We start from the raw sequence: 23,700 nt of genomic DNA on the forward strand, positions 1-23,700 counted from the left end.
CTGATTTCTGGTTCACAGGAGTTAAAGGAGAAGCTGTCTGAGCTTAAGAAGCTCTGCAAAAGCCTTTTCTTTAAGGTGGAAGAGCGGAGAAAGTGGCCCGACCGCCTGTCTGCTCTTGAGAACCTGCTCAACCATTCCAGCATATTCCTCAAGTAAGTACGTAAGGATGGATGAATTGTGAGTAGCCTTTGTGCTCTGTCATTGTGCTTGATTAATGCTTCTCTATTCTCATCAAAACTGTGACCCTTTGTATTCTTATAGTAGCCTGCTCATTCACTGAATGCTGCTTCCTTCCTAACTTTGGTTTGGTTTACATGATTTATGTTCTTACTGCCAGATCAACTTTGCAGAAGCTGCCCTAATCCTAATGAGGTGGCATTGCCATAATCTTATACCTTCGTATACATTTTACGGATAATCTGTCTTGTCCTAGTTTCATTCAACAAGAATAGACTCCTCCAAAACTCAACTCTTTGGAGTCTGGGTGTTACATTTTCCAGAGTGGAACAGATGCAGGTTTCTGGTGGATACATTTATGTGTAGATAGCTCACTTTTTGAATATCCACAGGCTCAAACTGGATCAGGAAACTTTCATAGCTTTTGCATGCTAGCAGGCGGTGCCTGTTCCACATTAACACTGGAAGCAATGTCACTGTGACATCAGTGGAGCCATAAAGCCCCCACCCAGTCTAGCTGTTTTACATGAGCTCAGTTTTTGTTCTGCACACACAAGGCAGATCTGGAGCTTGTCCTGTAGAAATTTATCTCTGAGTTTTCTCCTTCAAATTTTTGTTTTTCTATGCAGTTCTTTCTTTCTCTCTTTCCCTCTCTTTCTCTCTATCTTTCTCTCTCTCTCTCTCTCTCTCTCTCTCTCTCTCTCTCTCTTTCTTCTTTTCTTTTCTTTTTCTTTCTCTCTCTATCTTTCTTTCTCTGTTTTCTTCACATTTCCCCCTCTTTTTCCTTCTACCCCCCCCTTTCCACACACACCCAAACGATCTAGCTATAAGCCCTGTAATAAATGTGATGGACCCTTCACAGATCCCCATGACGAGTGCTTCTGGTTTCTTCGCTCTAAACCTAAGCAGGTGTGCAACTTTTGCTAGAGCATGCATTCTAAAGCCTTGAAAGAGTATGAGGTCAAGCTCTTTATGGCCAGGGATCGAAATGACATGGGGAACATTCAAAGGTAAGTCCCCAAGACGATACCCAAATCGTCTTCAGTGCCAGAATTGGTGGAGTTTCCTGTTCCAGCTGGAACGTTGCCTGCAGCCCTACTGACCAGACGCTCACTCAGTGGTCCTCAATCCTGAAAGAATTAGTGCCTGTATTGCAGGCTCAAACTGCCATTCTTGAGTTCCGCACTCTGGGGATGGATCTTGCATTTTTCTTCAACTACAGGTTAGACCTCTTCAGACAGGCTGTAGCCCACCCAGGAGAGCCCATGAGCCCTATGGGACCTATAAAGGTGCCTTGTACCTTTTGTCAGAGGGCTTGACCTCTATGCCATTCCTGCCCCCCCCACCAGCCCCCTCCCCCCACCAGCCACCCCCCCCCCCCACCAGCCACCCCCACCCATTTTGCCTTTATTGTCAGCACTAGTGCCTATTTCGGCCACATTGCTGAATCATTTTTTAGCAACAAGGTGTGTTCCTCACCCGAAACCCAAACCGACGTAGACTCCATCTCCAGTGCTCGAGAACCTTTCCGCTGACTCTGTTGCCTCTGGAACTGACCCTAATGTCAGACACCACAAGCTCCTTTACTGACTCCTGGACGTTTAGGCCTTCAGGTATTGCATTAATTCCGCAGGTGGGCTCAAAAGGGTGATGGAATAGCAACAGTATAGACCGTTTTCATACAAGGGCAGAATTCACATATTTTTCAAAATTCATTTGGACTCCTAAGAGGAAGATACGGAGGTTCAATTTGTCTCCGCCATGGACCCGGATAGTAAGCGCTGGCATAGGGTAGTGATATTGATGCCTCAACTGAACTGTATTTAAACACTACCACTATCCACCCACCATCCAAGGTCGTCTCATATTAGTCACCTGAAAAGCAGGGTAGGTGTTTAAGCATCCCTTGACCTCAGTCGAGACAAAGGTGAACCTGCTGATGGGTTTTTCAGCCATCCATCTAGGCTTCAGAACCAATAATGCCTTTCAACAATGCCTTTTTTCACTCTATTTTAGCGGTTAGGGAAAAACCCACCTTCTCTTGGGCAGTCAACATGATTTAGTCATACGATCTCAATCTTCACTTGGCAACCCACTTTTTCTCATTTCTAACGCTTCATCGAAAAGTCTAGTGATGTTCTACCAGACAGACATGGAGTGTTTTCTCCAGCTCTTTGTATGCTTTTGGTAAGAAGCTATTCTTGATTAGCAGTCTAGCTGTTGAGGCATTTCTCTTGCATTCTTATGGGACATGACCAACATGGTGATACGAAACAAAGCGGTACAAAAGGGGGTGGTGATGGACGGAGCATCTGAACCAATTAAACACTCACACCCAGTCAACAGATCTGGGTTTAATACATCATCGTTCTTTAGCCCACGAGGCACAGGGTCAGACTGATTTGCATATAGCCATGTCTGAACTGGGGTGGCAGAGTGGGCTAAAGAACGGTGATGGATCAAACCCAGATCTGTTGACTGGGTGTGAGTGTTTTATTGGTTCAGATGCTCCGTCCATCACCACCCCCTTCTGTACCGCTTTGTTCGCCATAAGTTGGCAGGGTATGCTCAGACGCGAGTCCCTTGCTCACTTTGCCACTGGATTCAAGCAAGCCGGGCTGAAGACGGCTGAAATGCCAGAAACAGGTCCTTGGAAGCTTGTTTCCGGTCCAGGGAAGGCATGGCTTGGCAGTTCGGGCTGGACTGTTCCCTTGAGGGACAGGGTCAAACTGATTTGCATATAGCCATGTCTGAACTGGGTTGGCAGAGTGGGCTAAAGAACGGTGATGGATCAAACCCAGATCTGTTGACTGGGTGTGAGTGTCTGATTGGTTCAGATGCTCCGTCCATCACCACCCCCTTTTGTATCGCAGTGTTTCTAGAGAAGCAGCGGCTGAAATGCAAGGTTTTCACATTTAACCGGACACTGCAGTCTGGAGTCATTTGAAAGTAGTTGGATGGACATAATACGCTTATTTGTAATTTCCCGTGATGCTCTGGCCAAGACCCGCTAATTAGACGGTGCTGACGATTCCACTGAAAAGTAAGAGGTCACCGTAGTTCATTTTGTTTCTGTTCCTTTGTGTTTTAGAGAAAATGAAAGCACACTCTTGTGGAGGGGACGCGCCTTCTAATGAAAGTGGCAAGGTCTAAAATGAAACCTGACCCAAAACAGATGGCAGCCTGCGCGCCGCTGCTGCTGGCTTCCGAGAGCAAAACGCTCTGGGAGTAAACATTTCCGGAAAAGCAAAGAATGGTGCGAGAGAAGCTGGAGCGAGTGAGCACGGCAGCGCGGTAAACGCTCTAATTAAAAACAGATGGTGATCTGACCCCGAACAGATGGCGCCCCTGCTTGTATTCGTAGGCAGATACGTGCTGTCTTTTTTTGAAGACTCACGCAAAGCCCAATTGAAAAAATGCTAAAGAAAAGAGTGTTAAAAGTCAAGAGTGATTCCAAGAGAGTTTTCCTAGAGCAGCGCACGCGCGCTGCGCTAGGCTCGACCTAAAAAGGGGGCCATGTTCTATGTGTTTTCTTTCAAAGGTTCCTACATATAAACAAGCCAGTCTTGGGGCACAGGTCACGCCCATTCTGGTCCCCTTCGTTTGGCAGAAAAAATCCCCATTAAAGAGGAATATTATGTTGAAGATAACTTCCATAAACTTCACAATTAAGCTTGCATGGGTTGATAAGTCACCTATTTAATCCAGTAGTATTTCATTATCATCCGCACTGTCTCTTCCTGGGGGATATTTGTTTCTAAAAGCCTCGACGTCTAGCAACACTAACCACTCATTATCTGGATCAAAATCAATCCCTTCTATTTTGTGAATCATGTTTGTGGTGTCCTTTATGTATGAGGACTGTTTCGAGACCATCTGTCTCCAGAAAAAGTCCACGTATTTACTTATTGGTTCTGTGAGGGAATTTAAACTCTAAACAATAGCTGTCGTAAGGAGTATCCGTCCTCTGAATCTCTGCTACTACCCGGGTCCAGTAATCCTGTACTTCCCCCCCCCCCCCCGTAGATAAAGGAGAGATTCCCTTGAACTGGACTAAATAACACTAAAGCTAGAAAGTCAATAACAAGATTCGCGTGTATAAAAATAATTCTTACAGTTTATTGGTAATACAAACATTTAAAATAGGGGACAGTTAAGAGACCACTCAACACTGTTTAAAACAAGATAATGACAATAAAAGATACACTTAATATTCAATATTGACCAGCAAAATTGAAACAAAAAGACAGAAAAAAGTAAGACATTGGATTCGTACAATACTGGGTGTATATTCGTACTCTATTTTTGACACCTAAATTATGTATTTTATAATATAGTATATCAACAAAGATGTCCGAGTTGTGAATTAAACTAAATGGTGCGTCAACGCGTTTCGGTGGTTTTCCACAATATTCTCCACCTTTGTCAAGACTACATATAATATTTGTCGTCGTGTAGGGGTCAATACAATCACCCTTAGGGTTTGCTTTTTGGAAATTGTTGGGTATCAATTGTTATCCGAATGTGGTATATCAGAGAGATTTGCTAGCTTCATGCATCCATTTAATATCGTAAAGTCTGGCTAAGAGTAAAATTGTCCTGGTGCTAGGACATTAAGCGTTGAATATGGGCATTCTGAGATACTTAGGCCCCATAAAGCGTTCAGTCTTCTTTTCTTGATCTATTAAAACCCAGAGGCGCCTGTGTCATGTGCTCGCGGTGTGAGCTTATGGTTCTCAATTCAAGCGCAGAGGACTGCCTACTTCTCTAGTTTTGTAAGGCCCGTTTGGTTAAAATGCCAGGGGTGCTTGCATCATGTTTGTGCGATGAAAAGGGGATATTTCCCTGATAAGAAGCGAGATACTGCCTTCTTCTCTGGTTACCTGAAATATCCTGTACTTCCCTACATTGCCAGGCTATGTGCATGAAGTTCGCCCTATCTTGACTGCACCTGGGGCAAGCGCCAAATCTCAAGGCCGCTATGCAGCGCAGGTGTATGGAAGTAAGGTAAGTCCTATGTAGAAAATGTATAAATCACCAGCTTAAAGCGAGCATTGCAGGAGACTGTATGAGTGAGGTCATTGACTCGCAATGATTTTTCCTCCGTAAGTGGAGCATCCAGGTCATGTCCTAGGCCATCTTTGACCCACTGTATCAGAAATCATGGCTTTGTACAATAGCAAGATCAAGTGGTGGTTCGCACTACATGTTAGGAGGATCCTGAGAGAGTATGTTGGTGGAGGCACTGCTGGGCCATGTTTGTCAGGCTTGTTCTGCCAAACCAGCATGATGAATGAAATGACTGGGCCCAGGAGAAAAGGTGAGCTGAACCTCCTCAAAAGTGAGAAAGAACTCGCTGGGGTAAAGGTCTCCGAGGAGTGCACACCCACCATCACGCCACGTTTGCAATGACACATTGTCTGCCATATTTCAGACTGGCTTTAGTATCCTAAGTGGGAGTTCCCAATGAAACTGGGCTCTTTTTAGCACCATGCGAACAAATCTATGCCATAGTATTTCTGTGTGCCTGACTATTTGTGGGACTTCCAAAGGTAGTCTTGTGACCTTGTGCCCTCCATGAGGCGTTCGAGCAATCCTCTTGGCCTATAAAGTCTCATTAGAATCATCCGCTGCCATTCACTCTTGACTTGGTGACACTGCATTCATCTACCCTCGTCCGTGTGTAGACCTGTCTAGGGGTCACTTATTCGCAAACTCCTTAGTCATCCTCACCCCTACATGGCAAGAGAACCATGACAAGCTATCTGTTTGCTGATTCACCTTAGAGCATATTCCAACTTGAAAATTGTGGTACAAAAGGGGGTGGTGATGGACTCTCCACACCACTGGAGTCAAGCTATCCAGGCTGATGAAGGCTGATAGCCAGAAACCGGTCCTTGGATGCTTGATTCCGGTCTGGGAAAGACATGGCTTGGTAGTTCGGACTGGACTGTTCCCATGAGGCACAGGGTCAGAGCTGATTTGCATATAGCCAGTGTCTAACCCAGGGGGGTGTGGAGTGCAAAAAAACGATGGATTTAGGCCCAGATCCTTGTACTGGGGTGAAACTAGTTTAATGCCAAAGCTTCCCTTCTTTGATGGTATAGTTTCTCTCTGCAGTAGTCAGGGAGTGTATTGTAAAGGCCGCAGTTTCAGTTGCTATAGGATGGCAACAAACCTGAAGGCACGCGCAGTGCTAAGTCTTTTTCAAGACATCAAATGGGGTAAGAATATTTGATCCTGAAATCACTCTACATATTCAGGTGCCTTTTACTGAGGATCAGACCACCGAAAATGTTTACTTTTCCTCCCGAAAAGCTCAAAGTTTTCGTTCTCCCCAGAAAATCGGTCACAGACTTGGAATAGTAGGCTACGAAGCCCATAAAAGAACACCATTCGTCCCTTTTGGTATTGATTCTTGTTTTATTGCTCATATCAGGTCTGCCTATGGTGTCAACCCCATTGTCGAAATGGTGTAATCTAAATGTTCGGTTTCTACTAAAAATAAAATGGACATTTGTCTGTTTTAAGGTTAATCTTGACCGCTTTAATCTGTTAAACACTTCTCTCGGTGCCATGTTGTGGTCCTCAATGTTTTCCCAAAGACTATGACGTTTTCCTGGGAAAACACGTCTTTCTTTTGATGCTTTCATATAGAAATAATCATCCTCTTTATTACTTTGCTGCTTAGATTATACCGGAAGGCTGATACTTTAATGAAAACGTCCTGTCAGGATTGATGAATACTGCCAATGACTTGGAGTGTGGGGATAATTTTATTCTGTGATCAGCACTCGAATCAATTTGAGAAGTACTTAGCCCTATTTAAGCTCTGATCCATCTGATTTATACTGGACTGATGCAAACTCTCCATGATTATATTTTGCATGGGACTGTTTAGGTCAACCCAAAACCTCAATTTGCCATCAGACATCTTCCTTTTCACCACTGGAAAAACTCTCTCAGGTGATTCCACCTAGTTCGATAATGTGCCCACTAACCATTTCAACTAGCATGCTCATGACTTTATGCCTTGTTGCTAAAGATATCATCATGGACCTATGTCTGATCGAAATAATTCCCTCCTTCAAATCAATCTTGTGTACATAACCTTCCAAAGCAACCAACCCAGTTTCTTTCAGAACACTGCCTTGGCATCGCTAAATTTTATCTGTACTGCTGACTTGAAACACAGTTACCTGGTTGGATCCCCCTAGGATTAGGGATTATGTGGACCGCCCTTCGCCCCATACACTTTATCTGCCTGTCCTTGAAGGCAATGTTAGCCCACAAATAGCCCACCACATCTATAAAGCTATCCTTTGAGATGCGTGACCTTGGTTTGTAAAGGAGCTTATGCCCATGTTTCCACCAACCTACTCCACGTGATAACTGCGTACAATGCTCTTGAGTCTACCATCAGTTCTAACTCGTTGTCATTCACTACACATGCAGCTTTGTCCTGTATCTCCTTCACACGACATCCCTGTCATTCTCCAGTCAGTACCGTATACATTTCAGTACCTTCTTCAACTAATACAACATTCATTTGGTCTCTCCCTCTGGATGTCTGAGTGAAATGTTCCTTTTTGCCGCAGTTTCAGCAATCCTTGTCCCACGCATAATTCTTGGAATCGGAGTTGTGGTATTGACACCTTCACCTGCTACAAACCCACTGCCCTGAGTTTTCTTTACCCGTGTTAGCCGTACTGGTTCAAGGCATAAGTTGGAATGCTTCTTTCTTACGGCATTTACTTCACTAATCTGATTCCCTGCAGTTGCTACATCATGTCCCTTTCTTCATTCCCAATTATCTATTTCTTTCAAGCAAGTGTATAACTCTTCCACTATTTTAGCAATCTTGATGGCTTCTTTGAGAGGTTTCCTAGTGTCCCACTACCCTCTTCTGTATTATTGCAGTGTATCGTAGAGCATTGCACTGCTAGCTATCCTTAATTAGTTCATCAGTCATTGCCCCAATCTGGAACTTACTTGGTAGTCCTTTAATCTGGCAGCAAAGTCCTCAATAGTTTTTGTCCTGTGCCTGACTGTATAACTCATGATGAGTTATTGCCACATTTATCGACTCGGCAAATGCATTTTTTATGCTCATTTTCACCTAAAAGTACACGTGAGGAATGCCTTGACCTTATTGTAATTTATTCAATGGTTGCGTACCCTTGTGTGCGCAACCATTGAGTAGGGCACTGATTAGTAATGCTTTCTTCGTTTGCGCAAGCTTTAGACCATCCTGTGCCACCAAATAATTCTCAAATGCTCAATCTATTCTTTCACTCCTGTGGGACTGGTTGAGAAAGAACTAGTGGTTGTTACATTACTCCTTGAGAAGCCAGAGAGGTGTGGTCTAAATTAAGTCACAGATGGGTAGCTGGCACTCCCTCTTAAAAAATGGTTTATAGTAATTCAGAGGTTGAGCACACAGTTTGCCTTGTTCAGGCAAGTCACGCAATTTTATTAAACCCCATTCCACTAGGTCTTTAGTGTGAGAAGTTGGCCTGATATGCAGTGCTCACTATTCTAGTGATCACTATGTATCAGTCCAAACAACCCTTATTGATGATTGGTTGTAAGTCAACCTGATAGACCAGCTATCCTAGTAGCATGGACAAGAGCAGTCTTTAGGCTAAACTCTAGAGGGCGTGTTAAGCCAGCTGTTTTACCATCACATTTACCCCTTGAACACCAAGTGAAAGGACACCACACAAGTTGTTATGAAAATAAAGTATATTTATTTATAACAAGACTACCCTGAACTCTTTGAGTCAGGGAGCTAAGCACAATACAAAACTCTTAAAGAAATACTGAAAGTCGCACAATTTACACAAATGCCCGAGGGGCACGAAAAACCATATACTACAAAAGTGGAATGCGAATTACTAGCAGGTAAGTAACTATTCTCAGAGGCTTTGGGATCGCTAGGACTAGACTACTGAACCTTTAGATTACGAGCAGGAGGCCTAGGGAGATCGGGTGCAGAGTGTGCGCACTCACGCGGGATGCGGAACAAAGTCTATGGAGGCTAGTAAATGCAAAGTTAGTGTTATCGGACGAATCCGACTAGGTAGAGCTGAAACGAAAAAGAATCTGGACACTTAGATAGTTAAGCTATGCTGGAGCACCGAAATGCTCAGGTTACCTAGCCCAGGGGCTGCGGCTGCATAGGTCTGAAAAGACGTCGGGAATCCTCGTTGCAGTCTATGGAGCCTGAAAGAAGAAGTTGCTGGCAGGCGACCAGTGATGAAGTTCGATGTGATCCAAGCCTGGATCGATGAAGATGGAGACCTGTAAGCAGAGGGGACCAAGTCCTGAATCACTAGCCAGTGATTAGGTGGGCACCAGGATGGCACTGGGCTAAGTCACCTCGACCAGGTGAGTGGGCGACGCTGGGCTCTGCAGTCTCTCGGACCAGGAGGCGTTGTCGGCGACCAGGATGGAGATGCGAGCTGTCCCACGGTGGTATCTGCTGTCGACGTCGCTGGACCCAGGATTGGGGCAACAACTCTTGGCAAATGCAAGCCCACGCGGTGGACTCAAAATGGCGTCTGGAGTGGACCAGGAGGGTCCGGGGTGCTCCTCTGTTGGAGGGGAGCAAGGGCCAGTCTGGAGCAACCAGACCAGCGGTGTTGTCGTCGTGGTTCGTCGTCAGAAGGGCCACTAGCCAACGGGCAAGTGTCCTGGACAACGCGGTGAGCAGCAAAGAGCAGAAGGGCCCCCGCAGATCTCGTGGATGCTGGGGGGCTGGACTTCGGTGCTGGAGCGGCTCAGGGTTGGGGCTTCTCAAACCCCAAAGCACTCACTCAAGGATCCCTCGGTGGTCGTGCTGGGCAAGCGTCGTGCAGTCTTGAAGATGGCCGGTCCCTCGAGGTCTCGTCACACCCACGAATCTCAGCTGGGCTGATGAAGCAGGTAGAGGTCAGAGGTGCCAGGGAAGCCGGTTCTCGTCGAGCTGGGCAGTCTTGATCCGGAGGAGAGACTTACAGCAAACCGCGATGCTTGGTTGGTGCCTGCTGCTGCAGGGTGACTACTCCTTAGTCACAAGGGAGAAATCTTAGGAAGAAGTCTTGAGTTCCTTTCGTAGAAAGTAGGTTCAGGATTCAAAGATCTGTTTTGGAAGGGGGCCTGCTCCTACCTTTATCCTGAGAAAAGGGGCTGGCACGCGACTAGGTCCTGCCCATGGGTGGGACCAGGAAGGGGGGTGGTTACACCCCTCTCCCCTGCCGGACTTTCCCCAGCTCAGGGGCTGGTGTGCCCCTGGAACTGGTTCAAACCGGCCTATGCATAGTGAGCACCGGGGTGCCACTTGCAGTCACCTTCCTCTATAGCCCTGCCTACCTGGGATACACATAACCCTGTCTGGGATGGTGCTAGCACCGCCCCTGACAGGAAACCCTTTGTCCAAGCCTCCCGCGCTGGGAAGACTCCCAGCAGCAGGAGGGCAGACTTGTGTCTCGGTGGCAGCATCCATTTTGTGGAGCTGAGGCTATGTTCAACTTTAACAGGGGTTACAGGCTACCAACATGTCTTCTCCCTCTAGAGGGGTGGAATGCTACCCCCGTCGCCAGAACTGGCGAGGGGGTAGTATTCCAAAGTGTATGACACCTTACACGACATGTTTAGATAATGTCAGACTAAAGTTACCATAACCGCGAGGATTATAAGGCACTTAAGAGTATATGGTCTGACGCTATCATGGAAACGGCTAAGGGATAGATCCCGAAAGCCGCAGACAGGCTCAGCTCATGCCAGAGCACCATCTCACACGATTCCAAGCACTCTGCCTTCAGGATTGTTAAGGCCTGCCATAGGAGTGACTGATAGGAGATCTGTGTGCCCATTCTAGGTTTTAGATATAGGTATACTATATCTAAAGCAAGGGGAGATTACACCACCTTGCCCCAGCTGTCAAGCAGCCAGTTGTCAGTTTTTGATGGCCAGCCAGGGGTGGCATAATGCATGCTTCAGCCCCTGGTAGGCCCTGGGTACACCTGTGCCCTGGATACCTAAGGTATACTGTACAGGGACTAATAAGGTGACTCAGTATCCAATCAGATATGTACCTAGGGTACATGGAATCCATTTTAACAGAGAGAGCAGTGGGCCTGGGTCCTGAATAGCAGGGCCCCAGGTCAACTAAGTCAGAAAACCAGCAAAACACCAGGCAAAAAGTTGGGGGCAACCATAGTCCGGGATCTACCTTCCTACATACTTTAGGTCGAAGCGTTACACGTGCTTAGAATATTTGTGTTTAGACCGCGATGTGCACATGAAATTACAGGAGGATTCAGTGGAGCACAACCTGCATTACGCTCTCAAACCAGTTGATGGCAGCATACAACAAGAAGCATTTGCAATGCAAAAGGTCTCATTTGTCAGAGTTAAAGCTATTGGCGTTGTAAATGACAATGTCTTTTATCTATGTGGTTTGGAGTGTAGTGGATGTATGGACAGAGACGCAGCTGCTGCACTGTCTGGAGGAGTTAGAATGGGGAATTACCATTCGGACCAGAGAAGCAGTTGCAGCACTGCCGAGAAGACTAGGAATTACTGATGGGACCAGAGAAGCAACTAGCAGCACTGTCTTGAGGACTTAGAATGGGGAATTACCACTGGAACCAGAGACACAGCTGCAGCACTGCCTAGAGGACTTAAAATGTGTGAATTTTCGATGGGGCCAGGGTAGCAGCTAGCAGCACTGTCTGGAAGAGTTTGAGGAATCACTGACGGAACCAGAGTAGCAGCACTGTTTGGAAGACTTAGAATGAGGAATTAACAACGGGACCCCATTGTTATTCTCTTTATATTTATCTGACCATCTGGTGAAACTTAGGGGAAAAAAAGAAATATCGCCATTAATGTATGCAGATGTCCCTGTCTTAATGGTCCTTGCTCCTATAGGTTTACAGAGTCAAAGTCACATCTTGGCCTTATTCGTTGAACATTATAATCTCTCCATTGAAGAGGGTAAAACTAAAATAATTATAATGGGTGTCCAAGGTTTAAAAACTCCCCATTTCAGGTTTTATAAAGGAAATCGTAAAAGACTACATCTATTTGGGTGAGAACATGTCGGATAATTTGACCCGGATAAATCATGATATAGGTCAGTTGTCCACAGCGAAATTGACTGGTTGTGGCATACAGCAATTTTTTAAAACAATTGTTAAAAGAGATGTGCAATCAATCATTAAGGCCGATATTGCTAAAATACCATGGGTGAAATACCCTTGGTTACATTATATGCAAATAAAGTACAGTCAATAAGTTCCATCAACCCTTGTCAAATCCAAACTTTGGAAACACGATCCTGACCTTAATAGCTCTATTTTCTTCTGAATGATTTGTCTAGAGTTAAACCTAACAGAAATACTATATTGCTTATTGGCAGGTTATTTGTTATGGAAGGTTATTTGTTATGCTTTATTTGTTATGCATTTAACTTTTTTTTTTATTAGTCCTGAACACTTGTAAAAAAAAAAAAAATCATTGGGTGTGAATTTACTCATAATATGAAAAAGACCTAGTTGTCTTCATAAACTTTTACTGTTTGTCTAAACTCGTTAGGACTTAATTGCAAGAGTGTTTACAAATAAAAAAATTAATACTTTGAGATTATAGCTAAAGAAATTAGCGCACATAAAAAAACTTTCAAGATGGTTTAACACACTGGTCTTTGGCTCAAAAGGTGATTTTTTTTCTCTCTCATAAGATGCGGGCCGTGGTAATGCAATTTTGCTTGCAAGCAGGAATGTGCCCATTTGCACGCAGGGCATTTCTGAAATTTAAATTTAGCTCACTTACACTAAGAGGAAATGTAGGGCTCAAAAAAAGGAAGGAATTAGCATTCATCCAGGTTATCAGTTTTGTGACTCTAACATGCAGGGTACAATTTGTGTACTTTTCTTTTGTCAAATATCATTTTTAAGAGAAGTTCATCAGACCCTTACTCTTAAAATGTCTGGTTGAAACACACGAGGATGCATTACACTTATTGTGCAACCACCCATATGGAAATATTTGTTAACGGCTGACTACATTTATTTGATCTTTTCTTAAAATGTAAGAATGCTTTTAACAATATGGTATGTATGTATATGTATGTATGTATATATGTATGTGTGTGTATATATATATATCTCTCTCAATGCTCGAAGGTGTCCACCTTTTTGAGTAGCACGCGAACAGCAGCTTGGTTTATGTATAGGTGAGGACGGGGATCCACTCGTAGACGCCGCTCCGTACGGGATCTGCCCGACGCGTTTCGAAGCTCCATATGCTTCTCTTCAGGGGCTTTAACGGAAGCGGTGTGCGCAACCGCTGACCCACTTCCCCATTTTATATATAACACACCCACCGATGGGAGGCTCAAATGAGACTGTGCATTCTGGGAAGTGTGGTCCAGGAAGCACACAATCAAGTCCTGTATGGACTCCACCAGTGGGCCCGTCCTCGATTCCAAGTACCACTTGTGGAGTCCCATTTGTGGAGTCCATACAGGACTTGATTGTGTGCTTCCCGGACCACACTTCCCAGAATACACAGTCTCATTTGAGCCTTCCATCGGTGGGTGTGTTATATATAAAATGGGGAAGTGGGTCGGCGGTTGCGCACACCGCTTCCGTTAAAGCACCTGAAGAGAAGCATATGGAGCTTCGAAACGCGTCGGGCAGATCCCGTACGGAACGGCGTCTACGAGTGGATCCCCGTCCTCACCTATACATAAACCAAGCTGCTGTTCGCGTGCTACTCAAAGGTGGACACCTTCTAGCATTGATATAGATATATATATATATATATAATCGTTGCAAATTCTGTTACTTTCGGCGATTCCACACCAAACGGAAAGAAGGACCCCCAGCAGCAGGTAAGTTATCAGTGGGAAGATTTATTAGCTCGCATAAAATGGTATTCCAGGCATATATATATATATATATATATATATATATATATATATATATATATATATATATATATATATATATATAATCTATATATATATATATATATATATCTCTGATGATATCACTGATGACCATCATCCAGTGACTGTGTTTCTGTAAAGTTTAAATATGTTTTACATATTGAAGAATGAGTGGATGTATAAGTGTCTGGATGAAGGATTTAGTAGGTGTGTGACTGACTGTATGAGAGTGATTAAATGGGTCTTACTGAATGCATGGGTTAGTGACTAAACTGTCTGAATGTGTGCATCAGTATGTCTGTTGTGTAAGATGCTGTATGTGTTGATCAGCAGCTATATGGGTGGCTATATGGGTTATTGATTGGTTGCCCAGGTATTTGTATGTGAGACTGAGTGTGTGTGTGTGGGTGACTGGGAGGTGTGTGACTGCATAGATGTGTGAGCAGTTGATTCACTAGGTGTATGGGTTCAAGAGTGCATATGGAAACAGCTGTATGGGCGGTTGATGTGTGCATTGGTGTGTTGGTGAGTGAATGTATATCTCAGTGCTACATGTCCAAGTAAGTACATATGTAAAACACAGTGCATGTGAGAGTTGGTATATAATAACTCAAAAAGTTCTTAGACTGTGCACAGGCGTGTATGCAACTTAAACAAGGTGTAGCGTGCCTCAAAGGTATCACCTCGTCGTCCTAGAGGTGTTCTAATTAAACAATCACCAATGCGCCCTTTACAATTAAGGGGCGGCCCTCTGGGCGCTGCTTTGAATGAAGATCGCAACTGAGATATTGATCAGGTATTCAAAATTGCAATCCAACGTTTGTTTTCAATAAAACATTACCATTAGGTTTCCATTGAAAATGTTCTCGTATTTATTTAATATGATTCCGTTTCAAATTGAAATGTTGTATATCACATTCAACTGATCAATTGTTCATATGTCACAAGATCCCAATGCATTTCGTGCCATGAGGCACTTCATCAGGGGAATCTGAAAATCAATAAGTATGATGAGGACCCACACTAATATCATTCATGTAGCAAAAAGTCCGAAATCATAATCTCTAATGGTGAAAATTAGTACCTCATTATAGTATATGCTTTAAATCAACTACTCATAAATATGAAAAAATAGTGATGTGAACTATGAAAAAAACCTTGAGCGCTTATTAATCATCCTCAAAGTAGTGTGCTAGTCACGTGAACTCAACTGTTCGTGGTATAACGTGCTCGAGGTATTAATAAAAAGTGATCTTAGCGCCAACTTAAAGTAACGAGTGCATGAGTCTGTACAAGTGCATGCTGAAGTTTGTTACGCGTGCTGCTTCTATCAAAGCTCCATGATACTGTTATTTTACGCTGCTGCGTTAATGCAAACAGGCTGATAGCTTTACGCCGCTGCGTTCATACAAAAAAGCTGAAGGACATTGTAATGTGCCCATGCTTACCGGACTAGCCGCGAGGCTGTCTCGTAATGTGGATAACCACTCCGTAACCCGCTAAGCGGGTTTACTGTAATCTTGCATAGAAATACGTATATGACGTGCTGCTGGACACAAATGATGGCTTGCTTAAAAGAGAGAGAACCTCCATCAAGGCGGCGGCCATCTTAATAAACTATAAGTGTGTGTAAGAACTGTAGTTAAGATGATATGTTGCGCAAACAGTGCATGAATCAAAGGGGAAGAGCGCTAGCACGAGTCAAATTAATGATTAGATTAGATAACCGTGATTCAAAAATAAATGATAAAGTAAAATTAATAAAATAGCATTGCATATACGGTTGTTAAATAGGAGACGTCCAAGGAGGGGGTCCCTCCTGGTACAAATCCCTTCTGCAGTAATTACATCACTATCACAGATAGCACAAGAATTCCGTGCGGTCATTGAGCCCATAAGGCTTTAAAGCATCAAGCTTAAAAATCCATTCATTCTCTTTCTGTAGCAGTTTACGATTCAAATCAATGTGTTCAATGTTCTCAAGTGTCTCTAACACCATTAATTGTAATTGTGATAAGTTGTGTCTGCGTTCATTAAAATGTGATGCCACAGAAGATTTTTCATCTTTCCTTCTGATACTGCTCTTATGTTCAACTAACCTCGTTTTGATCTTTCTGATAGTTTTTCCGACATAAACGAGGCCGCACGGGCATTTCAATAAATACACCAAATTCTTAGAATCGCAGATAGCCATTACCTTAAGCTCAATTGCTTTCCCACTTCGTGGGTGATTAATCTTGGTAACTTTAATGATGGCATTGCAATTGTTGCAATTGTGACAAGGCTGTGTTCCTTTGTATTGGGTGGCTGACACTGTTTTATTCGTGGTCTTGAGTATATCCAAAATGTTCCGGCTCCTGGTGAAAGCAAATCTTGGATTCTCTTGAAAAATGCCTTTAAAATCTGGTTCCAACGCCAGGATCTGCCAATGTTTAAGTATTGTACGTTTGAAGATATGACTTTTAGTAGAGTATTTAGAAACAACTACCATACGTTTAGTTTCCACTTTATGAACAGATTGTAGTAAGTCAGATCGTGTTTTTGCTGAACACTTTATCTCTGCTTTTTTTAGGATCTCAGGAGGGTACCCCCGTTCATGAAATCTTTCCAACATCATCTTCACTTGTTTTTCGGACTCACTGGGGTCTGAGACTATCCTTTTGGTCCTGTACAGTTGAGAGATTGGAAGATTGTTTCTCAGGGATAGTTGGTGGAAACTGTTGTAATGTAACAAGTTGTTACGATCGGTTGGTTTCTTGAATAGTGTGGTAGTGATTTTGTTGTGTTCGATCTTTAGTAGGACATCCAAATATGCTATAGATGTTTTGTCCACCTGGTAAGTAAATTGTATCCGGTCATTAATATTATTGCGGTTGTTTAGTTCTTGTATCAAAATGTCATATGGACCCTGCCATAACACAAAAATGTCATCAATGAATCGTAAGTAAATGCGTGCATGTTGTTTCCACTGCTCTCCAGTCAGGATGTGATTTGTCTCAAAGTTGGTCATAAAGATATTCGCGTAGCTGGGAGCTGCACAATTACCCATTGAGGTTCCAATGAGTTGTAGGTAAAAATCATCCTTCCATTTAAAGTAACTTTGATACAGTGAAAAATTCAATAACTGTATAAGAAACACTTGAAAATCTTGATCGAGTTCTGACTGCAGTAACATAAATTCTACTGCTTCAATGCCTGAGTCGTGTGGGATGGAGGTATAGAGCGTTTTCACGTCTATGGTACATAGCCATACTTCCTGGCTTTCAGGTAGTGTAATGTAATTTGAGCCATCTTATTAAAAAAATCGGTTGTATCCTTGATATGACTTAGCTCTAGTGACCAATTCTTTAAGGTATAAGTCCAAAAACTGGCCTATTGGTTCATGAATACTTGCCCTAGGGTTGACAATTGGACGTAAAGGTGGATGCTGTAAATTCTTATGGACCTTTGGGAGCATGTAAATAGACGGTGTCCTGAGATGAATTTTTTTAAGAAATCTTTTAGTTTTTTCTGTGATGACTCCATCTGTGCATGCTTGTTCCAAAATAGATTGTAGGAACTCCTGAAATTTAATTGTAGGATCAAACCCTAAAGGGTCATACGTTTCTTGATCCATAACGTGCGCGTCCACTTCTGTAATATAAAACTCAGTGTCCATCTGGACTATCGCACCACCTTTGTCTGTTTTCTGAACTGTGATTTTAGGATTGTTGGAGATGTTTCTTAGAACGTTCAATTCTTTCTTTGATAAGTTGTGAAATCTAGTACAATGTTTGTAATCCAAGCGGTTTATGTCATGTCTAACTAGAGACTCAAATGTATCAATTGACTTGTGGCTGATTGGTGCTTGGAAAGTGCTTTTAGGTCTGAGATTTTTCAACTGGGTGTCTTGTTCTCTATCATCACTTGATGATACCACATTCTCAAAGAAATGACGTAATTTTAAATTACGTGTCAGTTTGAAAAGGCTAATGTGAAACTCCAGTTTGTTTGCATTATGCGTTGGAACAAAAGATGTTCCTTTCTGTAATGTTTGTATTTCTTTTTTGGTGAGTTGATAAGATGAAATGTTGATCACCAATTGATTCTCCTCCATTATCTGTTTTTGCGTTTGGTCTTCACTGTCGGTTCCTTTGCCACCGAGGTTGACGGTTCGTCTCCTTTTGCCCCGCCTGGGTCTACGGTATCCTTTTGGCCTAATTCTAAAAAAGGCCCACTTGTAGGAGTTTGAATCGTTGGGCGTGCGATAGATGTTTCTGTGGTTGGTCTTTGTTGCATAGAGCGTGTTTCGCCTTCCGACGATGATGTCTCAGTTTCAGAAGTATTTGTTTGCGGTTTGTTTTGGCGTCTTCTCGCATATACTTCGGCCCATGAGTAGACCTCTCCCAACTTGTAATCGATGGTGTCTCTTTTATACTTGCGAACCTTGCGCTCATTAATTTCTTCACTGTATTTGTCAAGTTGTTTGTTGATATCAAGTATCACTTGGTCCCAATCTTCCTTTTCTAGAGTTTCTTGTAATTCGCTTTTTGCTTGGATTATTTCTTTGTTCAACTCTTCCAATACCTTGGAAAGTTCTTCTATGATGAGTAGAATCAAATCTAACGAGCACTTATTCAGTATGGCGTACCACCGTTCGACGAACTTCTGATTATTTTTGCAAAGTAGAGGTTTTAACCAAACTCTTAGACCTCTAGGTATCCTCTGCGCCCTATGATATCTTATTAAAGTGCTCGCATGCAGTCGTTGGTTTATTTCACGTTTTGATAGATATAATAATTGCTTGATGTTGTTCTCTTTGCTTTTTTTATTTAGGATGGGTGTGGTGTCTTCATCTATTGGTGCATAGATCTTTGAAACGTCTTCTTCAACAAATGCAAATGTGTCTGCACGTGCATCTGTAATCTTGGTTATATCGTCATATGTCGACATGATTATTAATGATTATTTTGTGATTATTTTGAATGTTCAGACACCCGAGAGCCAATCAGCTTTCCACTCGCGCACTTCCGTGGCGCGCCCCGTGCGCTCCCCGGTACGCGTACCTGCAAGCGCTCGAAGCGCACCTATAGATATATAAAAATGTGTAAAGTTAATTTTCGTAAAAACCACTGGAGCAATTTTCACCAAATATAGAAAAGGCACATCTGCGTACCAGTCCCTACAATTTTGCAAAGTTTGGTGTAATTCCATTCAGCGGTTCGGGCTGTAGCCTTGTCTATTCGTTCTATGGAAATTAACATGGGGAAAACACGTTTTGGGACCCCCTTTTTTCTCGGCCCCCGCATGACGAATCCCCCCAAAACTTCCAGGGAAGAAGCGGAGTGGAGCTGGCCTAAATTTTGGAAAATTACACGCAAATTCCTCAACCTCTATCTACTCTTTGCATTCTGGGACGTGTGGTCATTTAATCTATAACTTTAAAAGTCCAAAAAGAATGTAAGATCCTCTTGGATGAGCTAATCATGCATGGCCCAGCAGCTCTGTGTACCAATCATGCCAAGCCCAGATGGCATTGGCCCTCTCCTGGCACACACTGATTTAGCCATTTCACAAGAGCGGGCACTTGGTCAATGGCTGTCAGATGGTTTCTGCTTTTCTGTTTGCGAAAGGCACCAGTTGTCGAAAGGAATAAAACAATTTGACCACTGACTCCTCAGCTTCAACTCCCTAACGGGGTACCTAGAAAACTGGCATTAGTTAGCTAAATAGTGTGACCACGGACATCATAATTCACTAATTTTGGTCACTCCAGGTTAGTCTTGTGAACCACCTTGTGGACAGTGATTTAATAACTCGCCACATTTGCAGTCCCCAAGCCAATTTATCCTCTCAACTAAGATGACCCAACCAGCACAACACTTGCAGACATGAGGCAGTCTCATGTATTCCTCGCCAGAAGCATCATCACACACCTCATACTTAGGGACACGAACTACACCAAGCATTTACAATGCAATAGGTTTCGCAACTGCGAATTTTGGAGCTATTGGCTTTGTAAATGGTAATGCCTTTTATAAAACATTAAAAGGCATTGTCATTTAAATACCAAAAGCAACACCTATTGCATTGCAGAGCGCGGTGTCCCTGAAGCGGGAGCCGCGCTCTGTATTACATTTTAAAAAATAATAAAATAAACCAAGCACAGTGACCCTGAAGCTGGCACTGCGCTCTGTATTAGTTTTACATAAAAAAAACTGAAAAAGAAATGCAAATCGCATTAGGAACCAGCCGCCAGAACCGAAGCTGGCACCCTGTGCGTGCTGTGTCCCTTAATGAAGTAAATAGTTCTCTGAACTGGTAATGAAAGCTCCAAGTTAGGACACAGTAAAAGATCATGACCTCATGGGCGGTAACCAACGGCGACAAGGCAGTAACAAAGAGGGACTAACGAGCCTCATAATGAATCTGCAGCCAGCCTTTATGAAGAACAGTGACACCAGCCAATGAAAAGTATGGGCGTAGAGTGAGCGAGCCTTGCACAGCATACAGCAAAATCTCCAGTATCTGCTCGTGATGCCCCAACCGCGATTGTTTTTCTGAGTGGCTATCACACAGTGAAGAATTTTGAAGCATTCGCTCCAAGAATTTTCAATTCCATTAAGGACAAGGAGACTAGGATTATGCTTCTCTAACTTTACTGCAAAACTTCATTAGCCAATCAAAAAACAGTAAAACACAAACCCCATTTCCCATAAGCCCCTCAACCAATAAGGGCTTACCAGCCCTTCTACAACAGAAAACACACGAGGACGACTTCTTTCTTTGCAAAATCAAAAGTGTCTTTCGATAATCCACAAACCAGAACAATTAACAAGTCCTCTGTGTCCAGTTGCTCCTCTGGACACTGGAATACGATCTAACAATGGAAGATGATGTGGCGAACGCTGTAAACACTCTGAGGCGAAGCTGGCAGCCTTGTGGCTGGAAGCTCAGACATTCAGCTCCGATGACGCTTAATCCTGCGTCTTTTTATAACTTGCCAAACAAATGAAAACCGGAGAAACTTCCGCTACATATTATACATTAAACTAGCAGGGTGAGAAGCAAAGTCATCAACCTAGTAATTTCATATGTTGATATAATATTTGCACGTATGGGGATAATCCTCGCCTTGGTTTCCTTAATAGAATTAACAGTTCTTGACATGACTGCTTGAAAATGTTCATTCTATTTCAGGACCAGAGGCTCATATTATGCTTGTTTAAAGTTGATCCACCACCACAGAGGCAACATTCATTTTTATAAAAAAAAAAAAAAAAAAGTTCAGGTTTATAATAAAAACGTTTAAAAGTAGAATCTGAGAACCATGATCTCCTCTAGATGAAAGCCCAACATATTGGATTTTGATGCCGTAGCTCCCCTGACAGTGAGCACCAAGCATAGTCGCATCCAAACTTGCTTCAGTCAGTACCCATTTGACCTGTACCCCAAGGGTCATAACTCAGCCACAACCTGTTCAACATCTACATGACCCCATCTGCTGAGGTTACTGTATGGTCTGTTGGTGTGATTTTGGCCCGAGTTCTGCAGGCCATGAGCTGTGGTCCCATACGGAGATGTTCCTTCCAAAGATCAGTACTTCTGCTTTGTCTGAGTTGAGTTTGAGGCCGCTGTTTCTCATCCATTTTGCCACGTTGGTCATGGCGATGCAGAAGTCTGTTTTGCCATTGGAGGGGTTCTAGGTGAGCTAGAGGATTAGTTGAGTGTCATTGGTGTAGGAGATTATGTTGAGTCTGTGAAATCTGATAGTCTGCGGGGGTCACAACACAACCCTCCTCGTTTCGCAGCTGGGCTTGGAACCGGCCATGGCAGAGTTACTTTTTCTCTAAATGCTTTTAATGACTCCCCTCCAATCGCGGTTTCGAATTGCCTTTTGATTTACCTTGCAGCTTATCAATTTTGTTCCGTGTACAGTTTATTTCAGTTAGGCATTTGTTGTATTTGCATGAATTACTCTCTCATCTACGTGTTTCTTACTAAAAGTACATCTTTCTTACCGTCTTTCCACAGGGGAGCCCGGATGATCCCGGAAGCTGATCAGATCTTCACTGAGGTGGAACTGGCAACACTAGAGAAAGTGATCAATGAGACTTGGGTAAGGGGTTCTGTGAGAGGCAATACTGCTGGACGTTCAAAAGTCCCACATGGGATGCATTCAGTGCCCAGGAGCTAGCTGCACATGTTTTAGAATGTTACGTGCTAGAAGCTGGTTTTGATATGAGACTGTTATGAATGCTTGTCTCGCCTCAACTATTTTGGTCTAAGTACTCTGGTGGGGATATGAAGTAGTGGTAATCGCAGGTATAGAACCATAGATTCAGTTGCAGGGTGTATGGATTGATATTGCAGGTACTCTGGTTTGATGTGGTGTAAACAATTTTTTGCATATATTGTTTTTCGAAGGGTGTGTGGATGTGTGTATATATAATGTATTCACTGAAAAAACCAAAGGTTGCAGAGATGTTAGTTAGGTTCATGTTTCACTCCCAAAAAAACATAGAAATTCTGCAGTTATAGTTTCTTCAGATCAGTATAACTAGAACGTGTGCCGTTAAATATCTTTAGTGTATGTAAAGACCCCAGGCAGCCTAATAATTCAATGCAGTGATGCTTATATGTATGAACACAAATGAATGGCAAGCAAAACCATAAAAAGACCAATATATTTTATTATCAAAATAGGAATTAATAACTCATGATAAATCTGACAATGTCCTGTCCTATGGGTAACCTAAAACTTTGTCAAACCATAATTTCATGATCTAATCAAAAAAGGTGCATGTCAAATGTCATGAAAATCAGTATAATTATGTACAGGAAATAAAGAACAAAAGTAGCTTAGATAATGTCTGATTCTTGGCAGGTGCTGTTAAATAGCTTTAGGCCACATGTTATAGTTTCTTAACATAAATGTAAAGTAAAACTATAACTGAACTTCTGTGATTTTGTGCGGGTGTAACGTGAACCTAACAATAACCTACCTGTAGCCTTTGTTTTTTTCAGTGAATTTCTATTTATTTTAACGTTAAGTAATACAGCTTTTGGCGTTTGTGTCGTGGCTGGCCACAGCACCCAACTGCATGTTTCGCAAGCCCTGCGGCCATGTGTGGCAGGTGTATGGTGTGTGTGAATGGGTGAGGGTTTTTTGCTCCCATTGGACTTTGGCTGCCCAGATATTCGTAGCTCCGCATCCCTAGACGGCTATAATTTGTTTGCATTAGTAACCCTCAAACTAATGAACAAATTTACACCAAATTACAAAAAGGTCTTTCTTGACCAAGATCTAGCTTTCTGCCAAATTTAATGTAATTCTGTTCAGCGGTTCGGGCTGTGGCAGTGTCTAAAAACTGGAAAATCCCCCTAGATGTTGCATGGTAAGTGTTTTGGGACCCCCTTTTATCCTCTACCCACAGCTTGATGGATCACCCTAAACTTTCCGTACAGGACTAGGCAAACTCTGACCCTTTTTCTTTTTTGGGAACATTTAGTGAAGATTCCCCAAATGGTGTCAAAGTTATCAGCAAAACAAAAAATGCTTTTTCTATGGGAAAATTGGTCCTCACTATTACTTCTTGCTGGCT

At 43.0% G+C, this 23,700-nt stretch overlaps 1 protein-coding gene across 7 annotated transcripts in view; it reads left to right on the forward strand.

Moving 5' to 3' along the window:
* Positions 1 to 23,700, forward strand: part of HYOU1 (hypoxia up-regulated 1) — a 231,065-nt gene that overhangs the window by 161,928 nt on the left and 45,437 nt on the right. For all 7 annotated transcript variants that reach the window (XR_013608815.1, XR_013608816.1, XR_013608817.1 and 4 more), the window contains exons 21-22: positions 19 to 152; positions 22,130 to 22,214. Coding sequence is in view for 4 of the 7 variants with exons in the window: in XM_078682202.1 (XP_078538328.1) it covers positions 19 to 152; positions 22,130 to 22,214 (219 nt within the window). In the remaining 3 variants the exon portion in view is untranslated. The remainder of the gene's footprint in view (positions 1 to 18; positions 153 to 22,129; positions 22,215 to 23,700) is intronic.

This window comes from Lissotriton helveticus, chromosome 3_1, assembly GCF_964261635.1.
Source record: "Lissotriton helveticus chromosome 3_1, aLisHel1.1, whole genome shotgun sequence".
Taxonomy (NCBI): Eukaryota; Metazoa; Chordata; class Amphibia; order Caudata; family Salamandridae; genus Lissotriton; species Lissotriton helveticus.